General features: G+C 59.1%; 8 protein-coding genes across 8 annotated transcripts; 5 read left to right on the forward strand and 3 right to left on the reverse strand.

The window, feature by feature from the left end:
• Window positions 1-142: 142 nt before the first annotated feature.
• On the forward strand, window positions 143-1,432 carry BXZ73DRAFT_88845 (uncharacterized protein; the record flags this gene model as incomplete). The annotated part of the gene is made up of 7 exons (XM_048025094.1): window positions 143-212; window positions 284-426; window positions 448-582; window positions 634-709; window positions 777-1,105; window positions 1,211-1,265; window positions 1,311-1,432. 7 exons carry the CDS (start codon window positions 143-145, stop codon window positions 1,430-1,432), a joined length of 930 nt encoding a protein of 309 aa, XP_047880315.1.
• Window positions 1,433-1,868: 436 nt separating this feature from the next.
• Window positions 1,869-3,304, reverse strand: BXZ73DRAFT_88846 (FMN-linked oxidoreductase; the record flags this gene model as incomplete). Its single annotated transcript, XM_048025095.1, has 6 exons — window positions 1,869-2,003; window positions 2,057-2,333; window positions 2,391-2,913; window positions 2,938-2,958; window positions 3,019-3,082; window positions 3,140-3,304. The coding sequence occupies 6 exons, from the start codon at window positions 3,302-3,304 to the stop codon at window positions 1,869-1,871; spliced, it is 1,185 nt and encodes a 394-aa protein (XP_047880316.1).
• A 2,434-nt stretch (window positions 3,305-5,738) lies between these two features.
• On the reverse strand, window positions 5,739-5,912 carry BXZ73DRAFT_36058 (uncharacterized protein; the record flags this gene model as incomplete). Its single annotated transcript, XM_048017875.1, has 1 exon — window positions 5,739-5,912. A coding segment is annotated over one exon (174 nt), but the record flags the coding sequence as incomplete, so codon positions are not given.
• Window positions 5,913-7,318: 1,406 nt separating this feature from the next.
• BXZ73DRAFT_75789 (uncharacterized protein) lies at window positions 7,319-8,678 on the forward strand (the record flags this gene model as incomplete). The annotated part of the gene is made up of 2 exons (XM_048022275.1): window positions 7,319-8,093; window positions 8,146-8,678. The coding sequence occupies 2 exons, from the start codon at window positions 7,319-7,321 to the stop codon at window positions 8,676-8,678; spliced, it is 1,308 nt and encodes a 435-aa protein (XP_047880318.1).
• A 3,486-nt stretch (window positions 8,679-12,164) lies between these two features.
• BXZ73DRAFT_43317 (heme peroxidase) lies at window positions 12,165-13,482 on the forward strand (the record flags this gene model as incomplete). The annotated part of the gene is made up of 5 exons (XM_048019122.1): window positions 12,165-12,272; window positions 12,325-12,414; window positions 12,472-12,544; window positions 12,600-13,134; window positions 13,194-13,482. The coding sequence occupies 5 exons, from the start codon at window positions 12,165-12,167 to the stop codon at window positions 13,480-13,482; spliced, it is 1,095 nt and encodes a 364-aa protein (XP_047880319.1).
• Window positions 13,483-15,229: 1,747 nt separating this feature from the next.
• On the forward strand, window positions 15,230-16,506 carry BXZ73DRAFT_75791 (uncharacterized protein; the record flags this gene model as incomplete). The annotated part of the gene is made up of 4 exons (XM_048022276.1): window positions 15,230-15,979; window positions 16,033-16,144; window positions 16,198-16,445; window positions 16,483-16,506. The coding sequence occupies 4 exons, from the start codon at window positions 15,230-15,232 to the stop codon at window positions 16,504-16,506; spliced, it is 1,134 nt and encodes a 377-aa protein (XP_047880320.1).
• Window positions 16,507-16,952: 446 nt separating this feature from the next.
• On the reverse strand, window positions 16,953-17,361 carry BXZ73DRAFT_75792 (hydrophobin; the record flags this gene model as incomplete). The annotated part of the gene is made up of 3 exons (XM_048022277.1): window positions 16,953-17,037; window positions 17,100-17,242; window positions 17,287-17,361. The coding sequence occupies 3 exons, from the start codon at window positions 17,359-17,361 to the stop codon at window positions 16,953-16,955; spliced, it is 303 nt and encodes a 100-aa protein (XP_047880321.1).
• A 1,521-nt stretch (window positions 17,362-18,882) lies between these two features.
• Window positions 18,883-19,268, forward strand: BXZ73DRAFT_75793 (hydrophobin; the record flags this gene model as incomplete). The annotated part of the gene is made up of 2 exons (XM_048022278.1): window positions 18,883-19,127; window positions 19,190-19,268. 2 exons carry the CDS (start codon window positions 18,883-18,885, stop codon window positions 19,266-19,268), a joined length of 324 nt encoding a protein of 107 aa, XP_047880322.1.
• Between the last annotated feature and the right edge of the window lie 204 nt (window positions 19,269-19,472).

A 19,472-nucleotide genomic window follows, 5' to 3' on the forward strand; every position in this document is an offset into this window, starting at 1 on the left:
GCCGTGCTGAGGTAATGCCTGGAAAGCCCTGAGTTTGCTGGCCTCGCGTGCGTCGCTTGCCGCCGCAGTCCTAGCTTATACCGAGCTCGAGGTCGCACATCATCCACCAAGTACTTCTGGCTCGCAACCCCTCCCGAGCGGCATGTCGAGCCCCATTGTCGTCTTCCAGCACTATACCTATATCGCCAACAATCTCAGCTCTGTGCTTTACGGTACGTTGAGTTGCAATTGGGACTCTGAAACGATCATCACAGGAGCAAGACTTACTGATTCGCATCCGCAGGCGTCTACCTCTCTCTCTACTATCTCACTATCCGCTTCGCAATCGACGACTACCGACGAACTGGCGCTCAGTATGGGCACTCTCATCGGCTTTTTGTTGGTATCAGCACCACGTTACTCATCATGATCACACTCTGGATTGTCGTACACGCAATTTTTGGACAGGAAATGTGGGTAGTGAACAAAAACTATCCTGGTGGTGCGGGGCAGTACTACCTCGACTACGCATCTGCATGGTACTTCGTGACTCCCTCCGCCGTGTCAATGGTATTAGCCAACGCAATAGCTGATGCGTTCTTGGTCAGTCTACTATCCTATTCCTGGTTGCGCACACTCATTCTGCTGTCCCAGCTGTATCGGCTCACCGTGATCTGGAGCGCCCACAAAGTCGTCGTCGCCGTCGTTCCATCCCTCCTATACACTGGCAGTATAGGCACGTCTACTGTCGCTTCTGCACCATCGAGTGATGCAGCTTACGCACTTATGATCCGCAGGGCTAGGAGTCGTGACCTGTGTTCTCTCAGCAATCCCTCGTTCAGACTTCTTCGCGGGACCCGCGACCAACGTCGGGCTCGCGTACGTGGGCATGAGCCTGGGCGTGAACGTCTACTGCACCGTGCTCATCTGCGCGCGCATGTGGTGGTTCTCGCGCGTGGTACGACCCGCGCTCGGTCGCCGAACATCGCACAAGTACCTGGGCGCGGCGTCGATCATCATCGAGAGCATGCTCCCGTACACGGTGTTCACGATCGCGTACCTCGTCGCGCTCGGTCTCGAGAGTCCGCTCGTGGTGGTCTTTTTGGCTCCGCACGCGTTGTTCTCTGTGAGTGTCTATTTCAAGCACTTCATGTTTCGGGTTTTGGCGGGGTGCTATCGCCGTGTTGAACGTACGAGAGCTTACATGCGGATCTTTGTTTGCCCCATGCAGGTTTTGTCGCCCCAGATGGTCATGCTCCGCGTTCTCATGGGCCGTGCGCTCACGGGTCGTGATCCAACCACAGCCGCGTTCGGATATGATGATACTACAGATGCGATCGACCTGCCCTCCGTATCCGAGGAAGCGCCGGACATGGAGTCGGGGCCGGCAGTAGTTCATCTTTTCATCGTGTCACAATTCTCGTGCACCAAGTCGTCAAACATGAATGTCTAGATGATACCACACGTTACGATAATGTAGTATAGTACTCTCTACGTTAAGTTCCGTTTAATCAAGGACGGCTGGATCTGATATGGTCGATTGCCTTGGAGGTTGAAGTATCGCGGGTGTTGAGATCAGCCGATCAACTGGATAACGGGGTGCATGGGCGTCCGAGTAAAAAGACGGGCTCGTATTAGAAGTGCCCAAGCAGTGAGGCGGCAGAGGATGACTGAGCAAGCACGAGCCGGCGACCACCGTACTAGTTGCAAGAAAATTCCATCCTCCCCCTCTATCTCGTATTTGCCTGAACTGGTCGAAGGGATGTGACTGCCAATTTACACACGTGGTTGCGACGTTACGCGTCTGTAGCTTTCATATACCATTTTTCAAACGATACAATGTGATCTTTCGCTTCAATTGCGAACGTAGACCTACAAACGGAGGCTATTTACACGCGACCCTTGAACGGCCATGCGTGCTGGCCTGCCTGATGAACATCCACTCCGAGGTCCTCTGCCCACGCCCACACTAACCCGGGGTTCTTCTGGAACAGTCGACCGACGAAGATGAGATCCGCTTGGTTCTGTTCTGCGGGTAAGCTGCTGTTCTATCACGCCCCCCAGCCTCGATGCTCACCTTGTCCAAGACGTCTTGGGCCATGGCCGCGCTGGTAATTGAACCGACGGCCAAGACAAAAATCTTGTCTCCGTGCGCACGCTTGACCGCCTCGGCGAACGGCACCTGGTACGCCGGACCAGAGATGATGCGCTGATCGGGATGCGTTCCCGACGAGGAGATATCGATGACATCAACCCCATGCTCAGCGAGCACACCGGCCAGGCGCACAGTATCCTCGACCCGCCATGACGGGGTGTCAGGCAGCGACTCCTCGAGCCATTCCGTCGCGGAGACGCTACGCGAGGCAACCGTGAGCACGGATCTGACAGGTGACAAGATGCGCACGACGTACCGGAGGAACAGAGGCATCGTCTCCGGGATGACGGCGCGGATCGCATCGACCACCTCGACCACGATGCGAGTGCGGTTCTCCCAGCTCCCACCGTACTCGTCCGTGCGCGTGTTGCTCGTCGGGGTCATAAAAGAGCTCAGCAGGAAGCCGTGCGCGCCGTGGATTTCGATCACGTCGAAGCCCGCGCGCACCGCACGCTTCGCCGCCTCCGCGAAGGCCGCGACCACGTTCTCAATGCCTTCCTTCGTCAACGCCTTCGGGGCGTAGAGCCTACGGTACGCCAAGGCGGACGGCCCCACGACCTCGTCGGGCCACCCGCCTGCGTCCGGGGCCGCGACTTCACTGCCGGCGACGAACAGCGCAAGCGTGCTCGCTTTGTGGCCGGCGTGGGCGAGCTGGACGCCAATCTTCTGTCCCTGAGAGTGCGCGAAGCGGACGACGGCCGACCAAGCTTCTCCTTGGGCGTCGTTCCACAGGCCGGCACATTCGGGCGTGATGCGTCCCTCGAGCGAGACTGCCGTCGCTTAGACCATAGACAGGCCGGGACCACGAGTAAAGATGCCTCCGACTAGTGTATTGACGTTGGTGAGAACGCCGAACCGCCAAACATGACATAAAGGATGCTTACGATGAGCCATGTGCCAAGGGGTGATCACGCCGTTCTCAGCGGAGTACATGCATAGCGGCGCGAGCTAAAAACGTACGCGAGATGAGCGGGTGAAAGGTCGGGATGCAGAATCTGATCGTACCCAAAGACGGTTGTGGAACTCCACACCGCGGATCTTGAAGGGCTGGAAGAGGGTTGGAACAAGGTTCTTCTCGTCTTCCTTGACCACCGCAGTGCCGGCGGGATGAGGATGGAGAGGCGTAAAGTAAGGGGTGTTGGGGGCAGGGGTGTTGGACAGAACAGACATGGCGTTGATAGAGCTCGTTGGAGTGTGTACGGGGAATGTGTGTTGAGGGCAGCCTCGCTCTCGTCCAGGTCTTAAATACCAGGATCGCAGTACCTGGCGTCTTCGAACAGCGATCGAGACTGGCATTGCGGCTGCCTTCAAACAATCAGCGCATTCAATTTTCAGCCAGACGTCCCATGTGTTCAGTGGTCCGGCGTGCAGATGAAGGGAAGTAAACTCTTCGTTAGTAATCCCGTGCTGACAAACAAGGTTCACCCACGCACTTCTACCAGAGTTCTAACCCTCTTGATTCTCCGGATAGGTCGGAGCACGGCCACAGAACGCGCAGAGTACTGTGATGGACGCTGGAGAACTCCTGGCACGCTGCAGTGAGCAATCAAGCATATTTCAGTCCAGACGATGTCTCGCTGCTAAATACACCAGAATGCTTACGAATTCCTGACGAAGCTACTGGAACAGGTGTGGGACGAGCGACGAATGCAACCGCGAGTACTTGCGTCGGACCGCAGCACGCCATCCAGTCGAACGGCTGCATCCCAACCGCAGTGACTTGTGCTAGCGTAAACACTGTGCTGAAGACGCGGTCCATGCATGAAAAGACAATCGAGCATGAATGTGAGCGTGTCTCAACAGCCAAATAAAGACCATTACCCCATTCCTTTCCATCTGACCGAGGTCGTCGTCTGTGACAGACTCGAGTCGCCGGTGGGTGAACGGAGGGCTTGTCTTCCACCGTGTTCGCCTTATCCTCCATGCCGAGCTCCGCCACCGCACGAAACCTTTGTGGCCCCTGTCTCATTGGATCCGCGCTGCGGACGCCGGCGTGACTGGGGGTAGGGAATCCAGGAGCCCCCGAAACCCGCACGACGCTCTTGAGCTCCGTGAGACCACCGAGTAGCCAGAGTAGCAACCCTTCGTCATCGGCAGCGCGTAGCGTTAGCGCGAACGTCGCGAGCGCGAGGAAGAGCGCGGGATGGGTGCTGGCGCGGTCTTCGTGCAGCAGCGGTGGTAGATCACGAGCGAGCGGAGGGCGGTGTAGGCTTGGAGGGCGTGGAAGAAGTTGGACGGAATGGGGATCAGTGAGGCTAAGAGCAGTGGCGATTAAGGACGTACCCACTGCTGCCAAGGGAGGTAAAGGTGTGGGTGTAGTCGAAACAGGCATGGTATTCATCGTCTGCACTATGCTGTATCGCTGAGTGCGACGAATGCTGCATGAGAGCGGGGCGGCGAGGGCGATGTTAACACCGGAAACGATATAGCTGTGGATACCGATGAGGCGACGCACGTAGGTCGAAAACGTTCAGAATCCGGGACTGCACCCAAGACTTGCTATCGACCGTGAAGTGCAATCATTTTCTTGACCAGCCTCAGTGAGCGAACTAGAGGCGCCAAAGGGCAAGCAGCTTTGAAGGAAGGAGTCACTGCGTTCAGTCGCACAGGATGTTGCATGACCACGTACTATCCATGCCAGTTGGAAACGCGGGAGTGCGTGTGGAACGCGGATGGCCCGTGGATTGGCATGAGTGCCAGGCGTAAGTGGACGTCGTCGCGAGTCGTCGCAGTTGGACATCTGTCCAGCCTCGTCGACTGAGCACGGCGCTGGGACAGCGTGGAGGCAGGCGGGACCGTGACGCCCGCCGGACACATGGGTTGGGCTGGGACCCGGCGAAGCCGGGCGCGGACGCGACGCGGAGCGAGCCGCCGGGTGGGCGGGCTACTCCGCGCCGCAATTTGTTGAGGGTGTCCGGCGTGCGTTGCTTAGGCTAGTAGACGGACGAGCAATCTGATACTGGAAGGTTGTCTACAACAAACACGGCAGATAATAGGGAGAGGTGGGTGGGTGCGATAACGGGGTGGATGCTTCTGCGTGGTAACGGATGACGGCGAGATGCAGGGTCGACGAGAGACGCCCAGCACTGTGAGGAACGGGGAAGAAAAACTGCTCAGAGCGCTTGCGGCTCAGTGCTCGTCTGGACGCTGGGGACCGACCTCGTGACCTCGGCCAGTACCGGCACTAATTTGGGCGGATGAGTCAGCGGGCACGGGCCGGCGAGTGGCCGGCGAATTGCTTCCCCTGGGATGCGCGTCTAGCGTCTAATAACGCGTCCTTTTCCCGTCCTCCATACATCACATCTCCCTCTCTTTCTTGCTCAAGCCTGCGCCAATCAACGGTCACGCCGCCGCTCCCTCCGATCGAAGATAACAGCGAGATAACAGGTCGATGGTGTATGACCTTGACGTTTCTCCCTTTCATCTCAGTGTGCTGACGATAGGGCATAGATTGTCGTTCGTACACGCGGGCATACGTCTCTTCTGACTACGCTGATACACACTGCATGGCACCGTCAAAGTTGCGCTACCGTGCTCGCCGAACTGCAGGGGTACGTTCGCGTCAGGCCCATCTCTTCCACCATTCCGCGTACAAGACGCACCAAGAGCCTCCGGTACCGACACCGACGATGGTGATGGGCGAGCATGTCAGGCCGACGAGCGCGTCGACGTCCTGCACGACGACGCCAATGGACTTGAGGATCACGGCCGCAGCGGGGTCGCTGGCATTCTCGATGGTGTCGCAGCACTGGAGGGTGCCGGTGCTGCAGGTTTGGGCGAAGGCGGGGGTGAGTCGTGACGGCGGCAAGGAGCGCGGCGGTGGCGAAGAGCTTGGAAAACATCTTGGGTCTGTGTTGGGCGGGTAGTGAACTGGTGAGTGTTCCATGGGGCTTTATCTTCTCGCGCAGTGATTCTTATATGTCCGGGTGGGTTACAGGCTGACGACGTCAGTACGCTGCAGCGGTATGCTCATCCCGCGCACAAGGCTGTGACTGAATAAGCGTCCACGGCGTCCGCACTCGCGCTCCACCCCAACCCATGGCGTGTATGCTTGTACCCTCGTTCCCGAGGTGACGTTCGGTATGTTGTCAGTGGACATCTGCGATCTCGCATACGTCTGAACATTGGAATATTAAACAGCTTCGGAGATGCTCCACCATGCAGCCTCACTAGCTGTCGTTGGTCGGCTTTCACTTTGCGCTCGACGATGCCGCAACTCCACCTCGAGCACGCCCGCGTCGTAGGCTATCTGTCGAGACCATGCGTGCAGCGAGCGCGCCGTTCGAACTCCAGTGACATACTGCACTATACCGGTTAGTCCGCATTGGCATACTGTCCCTCCAGTTCAATTTATGAACGGTTCCCAGATGTCGCCCAAACATACGCGGCTCTGACGTCGACATCCGCCACGTCACAGTTTACGCCGTCCTAGACTCCCACCGCACGTCCTGCACACCACAGGGCTCCTCGCTTGTCATGCACTCCAGCGCATCTTGCCTACATGCCCACGTCCAGTCGGGCGGCGGCCGGCCACGGCTTCCTCGCCGCAGTGTTCCAACCACCCACGGACCCACGGACGAACGGATCACGATGACTTCATCGTGACGGTGCCGGTTTTGGCCCCGCTGGTCCATGGTGTACGTTTTCTCCTCGTGGTTTGGACATGGCGCATCGGAACCATGGCCATCTCCGCGTCCAGCGCAAGTGTTATTCTCAGTAGACGTCGTCATTCCCGCAAAGCACGACCCCTGTCAACACCCTGTATGCTCCCGTTTAATCGTGATATCGAATAGGTGCTTACCATTTACTGCGCACCATTCGTTAGACTGCTACAGACGAGACGTAACTGTGCATGTGCTGGTGACGTCACGCGTCTACTGCACAGCCCACGTCCACGCGATTTTAACACCCAGAAGCATAACCGGCCCACATTCACTACTTTCGCAACTTCGATAGCAATCCGCAGCGCTTCGAAGCTTGGACCCAACGCGCGTTGCTGTAAGTTCCCTGTAATCGTGATTTCCGCATACCGAATTTCACGCCCGCACGCCTGGGTGCCAGGCCGCACTTCCCAATTCCCAGGCCACACGATCCATAGTGACGTGTTTCCGAAAATGACTCCAAAACAAGGACGCCTTTCCTTGCCTCCACTCTACGACCATCTCCGCGCCGTCAACTACCACAATGCCGACAATGTCGACCCTCCCTCCCGAGTTGCATGACCCCATCATCGACGCGGTCAGAGACGCCGCACCCGGTGCGCTCGGCGCATGTGCTAGCGTCTGTCGCGCGTGGCAGCCTCGTGCTCACTACCACCTCTTCTCGTCCACCACGGTCCGCGACGCCTGCGGCCCCAAAGCACCACACCGTGACTCTCTCATCCGCCTTCTCTCCGCCTCTTCGATCCTCGCGTTCAAGATCTTCGCTCTCACGCTGTTTCGGTGCAAGCTCGACGACTCCGGCCGGTGGGAGGCCCGCGATCTCGGATGGATCACATCGCTCGCGAACCTCCACACGCTCACACTGAGTTCGCCTTACTGCCGCTGCACCACTGTGTCGATGCACGTGCTCCTTCCGGTACTTCTCCAACTCCCCTCACTCGAGTCACTTCTCAACGGCGTCTTTATCGGGAACCGCACCCGCATCACAGCCGAGTCTGTTCCCCAGCTCGCCGCGGCCCGTCGAGGGTTCGGAAGTCTGCAGCACGTGCAATGCAAGGTTTACATCCCGGTGTCCCTCAAGCGTCACATCTACCCTACCCCGATCGAGATCCTGTTTAACGAGCTCGTCAAGTGGCGAATCGTCTCCCCGGCCAACTTCAAGACTCTGGATCTCCCGCAGCACCTTCCTTGGGGCAGCCCGCAGGCGTCCCAGGCGTTCATGGCTGCAATCAGGAGGTGGAAGATCGAGAGGTTCGGCGCGCTCTTCGTCGAGCGACGAGCGCCCGAGAGGCCCACGGGTACGTTCGGCCTTGTCGCTGTATGCACGATCTCACCCCGTCGCGCCCACAGAACGGCACGCGCGTGACATGCTGAACGCCATCGGATGCTTCCGCACCCTGCGCTCGCTCGACGTGCACTTCATCGACAAGAAGTGCTTCGAAGAGTACTTCCTCGTCCTCGCCGACCTCCCGCAGCTGCCCTCTGCGTTCGTAGACTCGCTCGTCACCCACTTTGCGCACGCTTCCGCGCCGCACCCGGGCCCGGAGGAGCCGTCCTTCACCATCGCGTACCCGCCGAGCCGCCTGGTGTCGCACTGGAAGCCCGCACTCGAGCGGCTCGCTCGTTCGCTCTGCGACCGGAAGCGGTACCCGCGGTTCCGGGGCGTGCGGGTGCGCTTCCTGGTGCGGAACGGCGCGTGTGAGTACCCGTGGCCGAAGGAGGTCGGGCCGTCGCCGAGCGCGACGAAGTCGAAGGGGAAGCTTTTGTTCTCCGCGTTTGAAGACGGCGGGGTGCGCGTCGACGTGGAGGTGGAGACGTTCTGGGTGGAAGGCGTCACGGAATCGTCGGATGGCTGGGGCACGCACTTTACGTTCCTAGATTGATTACAGCGGAACGTTTCAGTACGTTTCCGGGGCTCGTGGAAGTCAGAAAAGTCACATGTGCGTCACAAACGTCGTCCGAAAATGAGCAGTCGTAGACGGAGCACCAAGGATACGACAGTCGTTCCCCAGACACTCCTCGCTCCTCTGAACATCCTATAAACGCCTCGATGCATTCTGCAGCGTTACCTGTATACTGCAACCCGGATGAGCTCTGTCTTGCGTCTAAGTGGGACGAACGTACCGTTCACGAACATTCCCACGAGCGCTTCACCAACATGGCCGACGTCTCCACTCAGTAAGCTCGTGGGGGAGTCGATGATTCGCGCCGAGCGACATGTTGGGAATGCTACACATAAATCAGCTCGTGCCCCTAGTTCTTGGTGAAAACTCACAGGGAACGGGCCAGCGGTGTGCAGCGAGCAAGTGTTAATCGGCGCTTTGCAGTTCAATTCATGTGGATGAGTCAGCCGGCATCGGGCGTCAGGACCTCCACGCACGTCTCTCCTCGTCCGCATGTCGCAAACCGCTTCCATTGGCAGTCAAATAAACACATGCATATATTCATGCACTGCAGTCAGTGTCGCGCTGACGAGTTCAGTTACACGTATTACAGATAGTATATCGTTTATATGAACCTCGGCCAGTCGTTGCGTGCAGTATCATGTCTCGCTCAAGACGCATCCAATGAAAATGACGCGACTTACCAGCTGGATGTTAGCATCGACCAATGGTACAGGTCACGAAGGGCGACATGAGTCCTCACCGTGCGAGTTGTCATTGTAGCACACAATGCTGGGGTCCGTCAGCGTCAGCGTCGTGACTTTCACCGCGGCGCGGAGCAGGCGCACCAACTTGAGTTCCCGGTGCCGATGCCGATGACGCCGATGAGCGAGCACGTCAGGCCGACAAGCGTGTCTCGGACATCTGGACGATGACCCCGGTGGCGACCGCGGCGGGGTGCCGCAAAACTAAGAGCGCTGGTGCTGCAGGTCGGGGTGAAGGTCAGGGTGGCGACGGCAGAGTTCCAGGCAGGCGATATTGGCTGCAGCGGAATGCTCATCGCACGGCGCCGGCGAAGGTTTTTTTGGAGCGCTGGCCACTGGTGGCGTAGTTGTAACATTCGAAGTCCGGCTTTCGGAGCTAGTATCCGGCCCGGTGGTCGCCGACGACTCCGGATGACCATCCGTCTTGTCGTCCACGTAATTGCCGTCATCGCGCTGCATGAATCCATCTCGCAACGTTCTCCTTGCTGGTCTCGCCAGTGCACTATCTACCACTTCTTCTATCCTGCTCGCATTCGGGTGAGGCACGGGCTTTGGCAAGCATCAAGAGCAAGTGAACTGTCTTGCACCGCACATACGGTGAGTACAATGTCATCCGCATGGACTTCCCTTCTCACGCAACCTCAGGCCCAGGGTCCTATCAAGGAACGGCGCAGTGGTCGCTTGCTTGGGGCAGACCCGTTCTGATCTACGTTGTATCTTCCTCGATCCCCTCTGGTGGACGATGGCGGAGATGGGAATGTTATACGGTCGCGACAATAGAGGACTGTGTCTGGTGAGCAACGTTCTTCTTTATACGCACTGGACACAAGGCCAACCAGACGATACGGATAGGCCGAGATACCTCATCCGTTTCAGCCTGTGCGAGCCTCATATAATAGTCGCCATCCGTGTGGATTACCCACAGGAATCCACACCCTCTTCTCCGACCCATGTCTTCCTTTTCCTTCCTCTTGCGCTATTCCCATAAGACCCACGATGACCGGCCTGTCGAGGCGGCGGCGCTGAGGGCTCCTCGGCCATCACGTACTGCGGAGGTCAACGAGATCGTTCTCCACGGAGATTGACGTTCCCGCAGCAGCCCCCGGTCGTACACCGGACTACAGGTCCCCCTTACCCAATAACTCTCTGCCGCGTCAGTCACAAAGCACCAGACTGAAACGACCCTCAACTTAGCGGGCGACAAGTACCGGGAGGCGACGACGAACTTGGTGACAAGGGCGCCCTTCTTGAGAACAGAAGCCACCGGGACAGCTAGCTCGTTCGGCAAGCCCGTCCTCTCGAAAGAGGCAGCGAAACGGTGAAGTCCATTTTTGTGGCGCTGACGAGCACTTTCTACGAGACCACGACATACCGCACTCGGGCCGAGCGCGTGGATAGGATCAAAACCGCAGCATCGCCAACATCGACCGCTACGTTGAGGGATGTACCGAAGCGATCATCCCTTTCAACCCCGAGGTCAGTCGTCCCACGGAGAGGCCCTTCGGCCAGCGAGACACCGGGAAGCCGAGGCGTGATTGGGAATTCGGCGGCCCTGTAGCCCAAGGCGAATCAGACCCAGTCATCATCCCGTTCGTGAAAGGTACGCCATGCGCCGGCAAGCTTGCCGTCTGTGACACGGAGCTCGGTGTCATTCATGCGCAGCCAGCTCATCAGAATCGACACCAGGTGTGCGTCGTCTCCGCGCCGGTCTCGTCCAGCAGTTCCGCTGAAGGCACTCTCCTCCAAGCCCCCGCGCGCCCGTATGGGGAAGGCACTCCACGCGAAGACTTTAGACGAGCAGCGAGCTTTTCAAGGCGACCTCCCCCTCGCTTCTCAAATTAGCCGAACATCCTCAACGAAGGCTCCTGTCGATCTCCCCGGCCTCACGGGCGCTGCACCATACACCCCCACCCAGTCCCGCGCCCGTGCGGAGTTTCTCGAACAGGTAGAGGAATGCAGTGTCCGGTTCCATGGTATAGGCGCAGACAAAGACGGGGTTAGCGCGCTGGTCGTGGCATCGGGCGCGACATTTCTCAAGTTAGGCAAGAGCCTGCTCAGCAAATCGCTGCGGCCGAGCTTTGCGCAGCGCAACCACGATGATCGGCCGGCTGGGAAGTGCGATGTCGATGGCCGTTTCTAACACCACTCGCCCAAGGTACGACTCCCATGCGTACTAGGCGGTAAACCACTCCACTAGGTCGGCGACCTGCCAGATACTGCGCCCGCCGAGTACACGTCCTCTACGAAGTTCCTTGAACACCGGTTTCTACAACAGGTAAGAGGTCATCCACGTCTGTTTTTATCACCGTTCGTAGTCAACGTTTAATCGACAGATACTCGCACTGCGCCGGCTGTGGGTCCTTCGCCAGACACAATCACATAGGTGTGCCTTACATATTCTACTCACGCACACATTTTTCTCATGAACACAATACAGAATGGCCTCGGGCGCGCATCCCGCCCCTGAGGACATCTTTGGACCGTGTCGGGTGTGGCGTCTCTTTGCCAGTCGGTGTGTGAAACTTGCTGCGCCGCCGCGCTGCGGGTTTAACCCACCATTTTGAACAGAGCGCTTAATCGAGCGCGGGCTCAGCAACTGCCTTGCCAGGGGACGGGAGTATTGGATGCAAGCTGCAAGGCATATAAGCCTGGGGTCCATCGACTGACACCGACAGCCTCTTGAGCATCCTCTTGGACTTCATCGCCCCTCACATACCTCGCCATGTTCTCCAAGTCCCTTTTTTCCGCTGTCGCTCTCGTCGTGCTCGTCACGGCCACGCCCTTGAAGAGGACGACGTGCAGCAACGGTAACACTGCCTCCGACGAGCGGGTGCGTTTTTTCTTCCGGTCAGTGCGCATCTCGAGCTGACAATTTTCTGTAGTGCTGTGTGTGGTTCGACGTTCTCGACGACATCCAGGAGAACCTCTTCGAAGGCAGCGTGTGCGAAGAGGAGGCCCACGAGTCTCTTCGCGTTAGTACTAGCATCTCACAGGGGTCCCCTCCCATACTGACTGTCTTTTGGATACAGCTCACCTTCCACGACTGCATCGCGTATTCGCCGTCTCTCATCGCCGCGGGCGAGGACGGCGGCGGAGGCTGCGGTGAGTTCCCTGTACCCATCGTTGATATTTCGGCCGCTCATGACAACCCGCTTAGACGGCTCTATCATGAAGTACTCCGATGTCGAGACGGCCTTCGATGCGTCGGTCGGTCTCGACGAGATCGTGGCCAAGCAGCTCCCCTACGCCCTCAAGTACAACGTGTCCTTCGGAGACTTCATCCAGTTCGCCGGCGCCGTCGGCGTCTCCAACTGCGGCGGTGGCCCCCGCCTCCAGTTCCTCACCGGCCGCTCCAACGATTCGAACGTCTCCCCCGACGGGCTCATCCCCCTCCCGGAAGACTCCGCCGACACCATCATTGCGCGTTTCGCGGACGTCGGTCTCAGCTCCGATGAGATCGTCGCCCTTCTCGCATCGCACTCGGTCGCCGCCCAGGACCACATCGAGCCCTCGATCCATGGCAGCCCCTTCGACTCGACCCCGTCCGACTTCGACGCGCAGTTCTTCGTCGAGACCCTCCTCAAGGGCGTGCTGATGCCCGCGGCCCCCAACGTCACCACACTCGCTACGGGCGAGTCGCTGTCGCCGCTCCCCGGAGAGCTCCGCCTCACCTCCGACTTCGAGCTCGCTCGGTACGTCTCCCTCCGCTCCTTTTCCGTCTCTCCCATGTGCTTACGCGCGCTGGCTGCAGCGACAACCGCACGGCCTGCGAGTGGCAGTCGTTCGTGACGAGCCAGTCGCTCATGATGGACAAGTTCACGGCTGCGATGAAGAAGATGACGATCCTCGGCAACGACGACTCCACGCTCGTCGACTGCTCCGAGGTCATCCCCACCCCGGCCGCCGCCGCGTCCCAGACGGCGTACATCCCCGCCGGCAAGAACCAGTCGGACATCGAGGCGGCGTGCTCTGCGACTCCCTTCCCCACCCTCTCGGTCCAGGCTGGAGCCGAGAGCTCCATTTCTCCCGTCCCCTCGTAAACTCGACGCCGCGTATTTTGAAGTAGAGTCATGGAGAATCTTTGTTAGAGGGTCGTTGATCCAGAACCTGTACGCCGTGGTTTGTTTTCGAGGTAGCCGATAGGGTATTTATAGCGCTTAGTACCGCTTTCTCAGTTATTTTGAGTCTATGGAGATGTGCTATCTGTCATGGAAATAGCGGTGAGCTTGGACTCAGGCGTATTAATCACGCGAGCAGCGGTAGGCATGAGCGCATGAGCGCTTGATCTTCGGAACATCCGCCCATCGCGGCACCTGCCTCTTTTGGCAGCAGACGCTGCGCTAGCGCTGTCCACCGCTGCAGTCTACCACCACTCTGTCCAGAACCCCAACGCAACCCCCCCTCCGGCATTCCACACCATCTGATGGACAATACCGCCGCATTTTCTCTCACCAACGGGCTCGAGAAGCATACTCGGACGATCTAGAAGGGCGCCCTCGTCGCCCAGGACCCCGCCGCATTCGAGACCATGCTCGACAACCAGGACCGACACGTGCTCCGCCGCGAGTTCATCTGCGGGTGGGACCCAGTTGTCATCGTGTCTTCATCTACTGCTACCTTACAATGGGTGAGTAGTCCGCGTTTTTTCACCTGAGAACATGCATATTCGGAGCGCATATATCTACTCTTAGATGGACGAGTCCGTCGTCAACGGCGCCAACCTCTTCTTCGCCAAGCAGTTTGGCTTCGGCCCCGGAACCGGCCCTACCTTCAGGAGTAGCAAGAACCAGTAGCTGCTTGATCTGGTCATCCCGGCTTCTTGCGTTCGTTTTTGTCTCTTCTTTGTGTCCATGTTGGCTTATCTGCCCGCTTTAGCTTTGCTGCGGGCTCATCAGCTGCTGACCGACTGATCCCATGCGTTCCTGCGCCATCTTGCTCTGTGCCCATCAAACAATATTCGATAGCCGAGCAAGTGCTCACCACGTTTATACATGATTCAATTCCATCCGCCGCCCCTGCCATACCAAGCTCCAAGCCGCGCGCGACCGTTACTGTACATCGATGAGCTTATTTTACGTGTTCTTCCCACTGAAATTTGTGCTTACAAACATTCACGTGCTGCTCGAGGCCGGAAGGAAGATCGACTGCACGACACGCAACAAGTTCTTTGGCCTCTGGCCGATCCCGCGCAACCACCGCACGTCGATCGCGTTGATGATCGATATGTTCATGCAGCAGTTCGTCGGCGTGCACACGATCACGTACGTCCGCGACGGCGAGGCCGAGTCGGATTGCCTTTACCGCCCGTACCGCCTCCAACATCACATTTGCGGCTGACCTGTTGACAAGCTAGTCACGTTCGAGTTCAAGAGTGTGGTATGGCCACAACCGTTCTGTCAAGGCTCACTCAAGCAAACACTGTCGTAAAGAGTTGTCCTCCCGTTTGAAAACTGCTTGTACGTCGCTTCGGGAGTGTCTGTAGCATGCAAGCTTACAGCGCCTGCCATTTGCAGGTTCGGCTGACAGCACCACGCGAACGCTCGTCGCGCCAGCCCGCCAGCCGCGGTTTGTGAGCCTGCTGCCAGCCGCCCCCGTTCATACTTAAGTTCCATCTTCCGCATCCAAGAAGAGTAGCTCTCGTCTTGCTACTGTCTCCTCTTTCACGCTCTGCAACGTTCTCATACGCCTACAAGACGCCCAACGCGCTCGGCCCCCCACTCTCATTCCAACCGACCTTCCTTTCTCTCCCTCCGCCACACCTCCAACCCCACCTTTCTCTTTGCACAAATGGCTCCCATCAGCATCCTCCTCGTCTCCGCTTTCGCGCTCGCCGCCTTCGCCGCGCCTACACCTATCGACACCACGAACCCAACCCCCGCCGCTGCTCCCCGCGCGCTCGCGCTCGCCGCCGCAGTGCCCATGTCGAACGCCCAACGCCTCGCACGTGGCCTCCCTCCCAACCCGCCCGTCCTGCGCCGTCGCGCGCCCGGCGCGGCGGCGCCCTCCGCGGACGCCCACGCCGACTCGGACCCACACGACCTCTACCCTCGCGCGTATGAAGACGGCGACGACCCGTCGTACTACGCGCCCCCGGACTCGCCCTCGCGCACACGCCCGACGACGTACGCGGCCAAGTCGACGCCCAGCAGGACGTACACGTACGCGCCCGGGCGCCCGTCGGGCACGTACACTGCGAGCACGACGTACTACGCCCGCGCCGCGCCGCCGGACCCTGAATCGACCGGGGGCCTGAACGAGCTCGTCGACGTCGACGTCGGAGCCAAGCGCGTGCACGCGCGGTGGGTCCCCGAGAAGCGTTCCGGGGCAGCGCGGGCGGAGCCGAGCGCGTACATGAAGGACGGGTGCGGGCCGAAGAAGGGCGTGCTCGCGGCGGCGGTCGAGGGGCGGGAGGCGGGGTACGTGGCGCGCGCGGGGAACGCGTATGGTGAGTACGGGTTCACGACGGACGTGGCGGACGCGCTCGTCGTGCTCGTGTCCGACTGCGTGCAGGATGAGTACTTTGACATCGCTGCGCTGGTGAGTGAACGCGTTTTCGGAGTGTTCTGGTGCTGATGATTCGGGCGTGGCAGAACGGGTACAAGGACTTCCCGTACCTCGGTGCCGTTACGGGCTACCTCAACTCAGACTATGGCATGGAGAAGGGCTCGCCCGACTTCGTCTACCTCGTCGGCACTGACAAAGGTGCGTCGTCCCTCCCTTTCCCTTCGGGCCCCAACTGACGTTGTCCTCTCCAGCGCCGTACGGCCCCGCCGAAGACGGTCCCTCCTCGTACAAGGCGGCCGTGTACGCGCAGGACGCGGCGACCGAGTCGCACATCTGGTCCTTCGCGCCCTACTCCAAGAGCAAGCTCGCGCCGTCGTGGGTGAACCCCGACGGGTACTATGTCGCACCGACGGTGGTGTTCGTCGAGGCATCGCAGGCGTTTGCGCTCGTTGGCGATGTCGCCGTGTTCGCGGCCAAGTACGGGGCCGCGTACGTCGCGGTGAGTTATTCCTCTGTCTCTGACTTTGTGCGTGAAGCTGATGACCCTGGGGCGCGTTTAGGAACTCGAATTCAAGCCTTATTGAACGCTTTGTGGCGCGATAGGGTCGTGAGGCAGCATCGCGCGTATCTATTGCGTCTGGTGCGGTTTGGGTGGTGGATGGACGGCGTCACGCCACGGTTTCTGTATCTGATCGGTGGAGATCAGAAGCGTATCACGAGTTTGTAGCATGCATATAGCACGGGTGACGGACACGGGGTGTCTCTCAAACACCGTGGTCGACAAATCGATTCTAAGGCACTAAGCCGGGTCTTGATATTTTAATCTTGTTCGGCGCACAGACACGTGCACAAACAGAGGATGGTAGGAGGGATAGAATGGCTTGTTCACAACAACTCGACGCTCCACAACGATGCTCATAGTACATCTCGGCCTCGGCTCTCGACGACCCTCACCCGCTCCCCGTAGTATGCTTACACCCCTACGATGAACGACGCGCAAAACCGCTCAAGAAGAGAGGTCGACCGGCACGCAGCCAATCGATGCGAGCCCCCCGAAGCTGTTGTCCGAGCAGCAGAGCGCGTTCGCGTCGCTGCAAGCACACCGCATCAGTTTAACCGTCCGCAAACACACCGACCGCTCCGCGGCACTCACCAAGTCGTGCCGCCGACGCCAACGACGAAGACAGCGGAGCACGTGAGGCCGACGAGGGCATCGACGTCCTGGACGACGATCCCGAGCCCGGCGAGCACCGTCGAGATCGCGGGGTCGCTCGCGGAGCCCGAGGTCTGGCAGCACTGGACGGGGCCGGTGCTGCAGGACGAGGCGGGGATGGTGCCACCTGAGCCGCCGGGGGTGGGGTGGCGGCGGCAAGGATGGAGACGGCGGAGACGGCGAGGAGGGTGTTGGCGAGCATCGGGGATGGGTGGGCTAGGTGCTTGTGCTGGGCGGGTGGGCTTGTTCGAGTGAGGAAACGGGGCAGTGGAGGGGTGCTTGTGTACAAACGTCGAGGATTGCGTTGAAGGGGTATGCAGTCCTCGGATGTCGAGGAGGGACGAGTGTGGTCGACGATGGCGTCAGTGAGCACTCGGCATAGCATCTTCACGTTTTGCCTCCAGTAGAGCACAATGATCTGGAGGGACACGCCAGTCACAAGGTCCAAGTTGAAATTAGCCGTACGACTGAACGCACGCTCGGAGTTGGCTCGAATGACGATAGTTTGAACGTCACTGACCACCCAAAAGACCGTCAGAGATGAACGCGCTTGTCGAAGCAGGGGCATGTTGACGGACCGCAGAAAAAACCCCGGGGGTTGTGTTGACTTCAATGAATGGCGAAACGACAGGGTGGAGCATGTCCAACGCGTTTGTGGAGCAAGAAAGACGCGTATTCATGTCAAAGAGAGAGCGCCGTATCCCCGCGGTGTTGTGTACAATGATGTCCGCCGATAGACAATGAAAGACTCCAGCATTCGGAGCGTGCGGGCGTAGTGCGACGACTCCGCGGACATTCACTGGGGATGACTTCATTTAGCGCTCTCGAGGCCAGCCAAAGATGTGCTCACCTCGCGGTCAGGACTGCGGCCCTTGGGGCGGAACCCGGATATGAATCTTCGAACTTGGATGGACGTTCAGACATTTGGAATACGTCTCCGCTCGATGTTCTCCGCGAGGCGCGGTGTTGGACGTGACGACATCATGTGCCACCGATGTACGCTGTTTCCAGTTCGCTGATCAGCTTCTCGCAGGTGAGTAGATAGCGGGTATGTCAGCGCAGAACGGGGCACTTTCTGGATTTACCCGTCGAATACGCTCCAGGTGGACTTCTGTACGGTTGAAAGCCGCACTCCCGCCGAGCTTGAAAGTGTCAACGCGTATCCGCCGCCGGTGGATCGACGGTTAGGAGGCCGGGTGCCGTCACAGTACGGGACCGAAGACATGCTGCACGGGGAGAGCGAGTGTTCGTTTGGAGTGATGCGTAGTATGTCCCCGGCCAGAGGGTCCTTGGACCTCAATAGCCTGACGGTCCTGGAGGTCCGATGTCCACAGGCGTCTGCAATGAAGTTGAGAATCTTCGACAACACAACAACCCTAGAACTCACATCTCGACTTCATCTCACCACCGAGATCGCCTGAACAGTGTTGGAGGCTTCCCACCAAGTGGAGCGGAGCGGAAAAGAGCGGTCCCGTCATCTTTCTGTCGTCCGGAGGTGTCCCCTAAGCATCGGCGCGTTCTCATGCGGAGCATCCGTCTCGCGTGGCCGGGAACGCGACAGGCAGACAGCCTGAATGCGTCATCGCGACCTCCGCGCACCTGACCGCGTTTGTGTGCGCTCTTGTTCTTCACGGCGCAAGTGGTACCCATATAAGCCGGGGGGTGGGGACGACAAGACCTCAGCGAACACTGACCAGCCGTTCACTACCGCACCATCCTCACCATGTTCACCACGCTCTTCACCGTCGCCGCACTCCTTGCCGCTGCCACCGCCGCGCCGAACTCGGCCCCGGCTTCGACCTGTAGCACGGGTCCGATTCAGTGCTGCAACACCGTCGAGAAGGCCAGCGACCCCGCTGCGGCGGGTATCCTTGCGTCCATCGGGGTCATCGTCCAGGATGTCGACGCGCTCGTCGGCCTGACGTGCTCGCCCATCACCGTCATCGGTGTTGGCTCTGGCGGCTCTTGGTGAGTAGGATTTGGGGCGTGGCCAGACTTGTCGGGTCGGTGCTTACGACGGGCTTTTGCAGCGATGCCTCCGCCGTTTGCTGCGAGGACAACTCGCACGGCGGCCTGATCTCCATCGGCTGTGTCCCCGTCACGCTCTAAAGAGCCCAGTCAGTAGCCCAGTCAGGACTCAGAAGGAAGGAGCAGCAGGAGAGAGAATCGTTACGAACAATACCGTCATGTATCACGTCACTTGAACTGAACGAGGTTGTCGATGCTTTCAATGTCCTTTGCTTTGGGTGCCAACAGATTGATGACTGCCATGCATGGAGGATGTTAGAGTCCGGAGGTGAACAAACGCGAGCG

The sequence above is a fragment of the Epithele typhae genome (assembly GCF_022376455.1).
Source record: "Epithele typhae strain CBS 203.58 chromosome Unknown BXZ73scaffold_10, whole genome shotgun sequence".
Lineage (NCBI taxonomy): Eukaryota > Fungi > Basidiomycota > Agaricomycetes > Polyporales > Epitheliaceae > Epithele > Epithele typhae.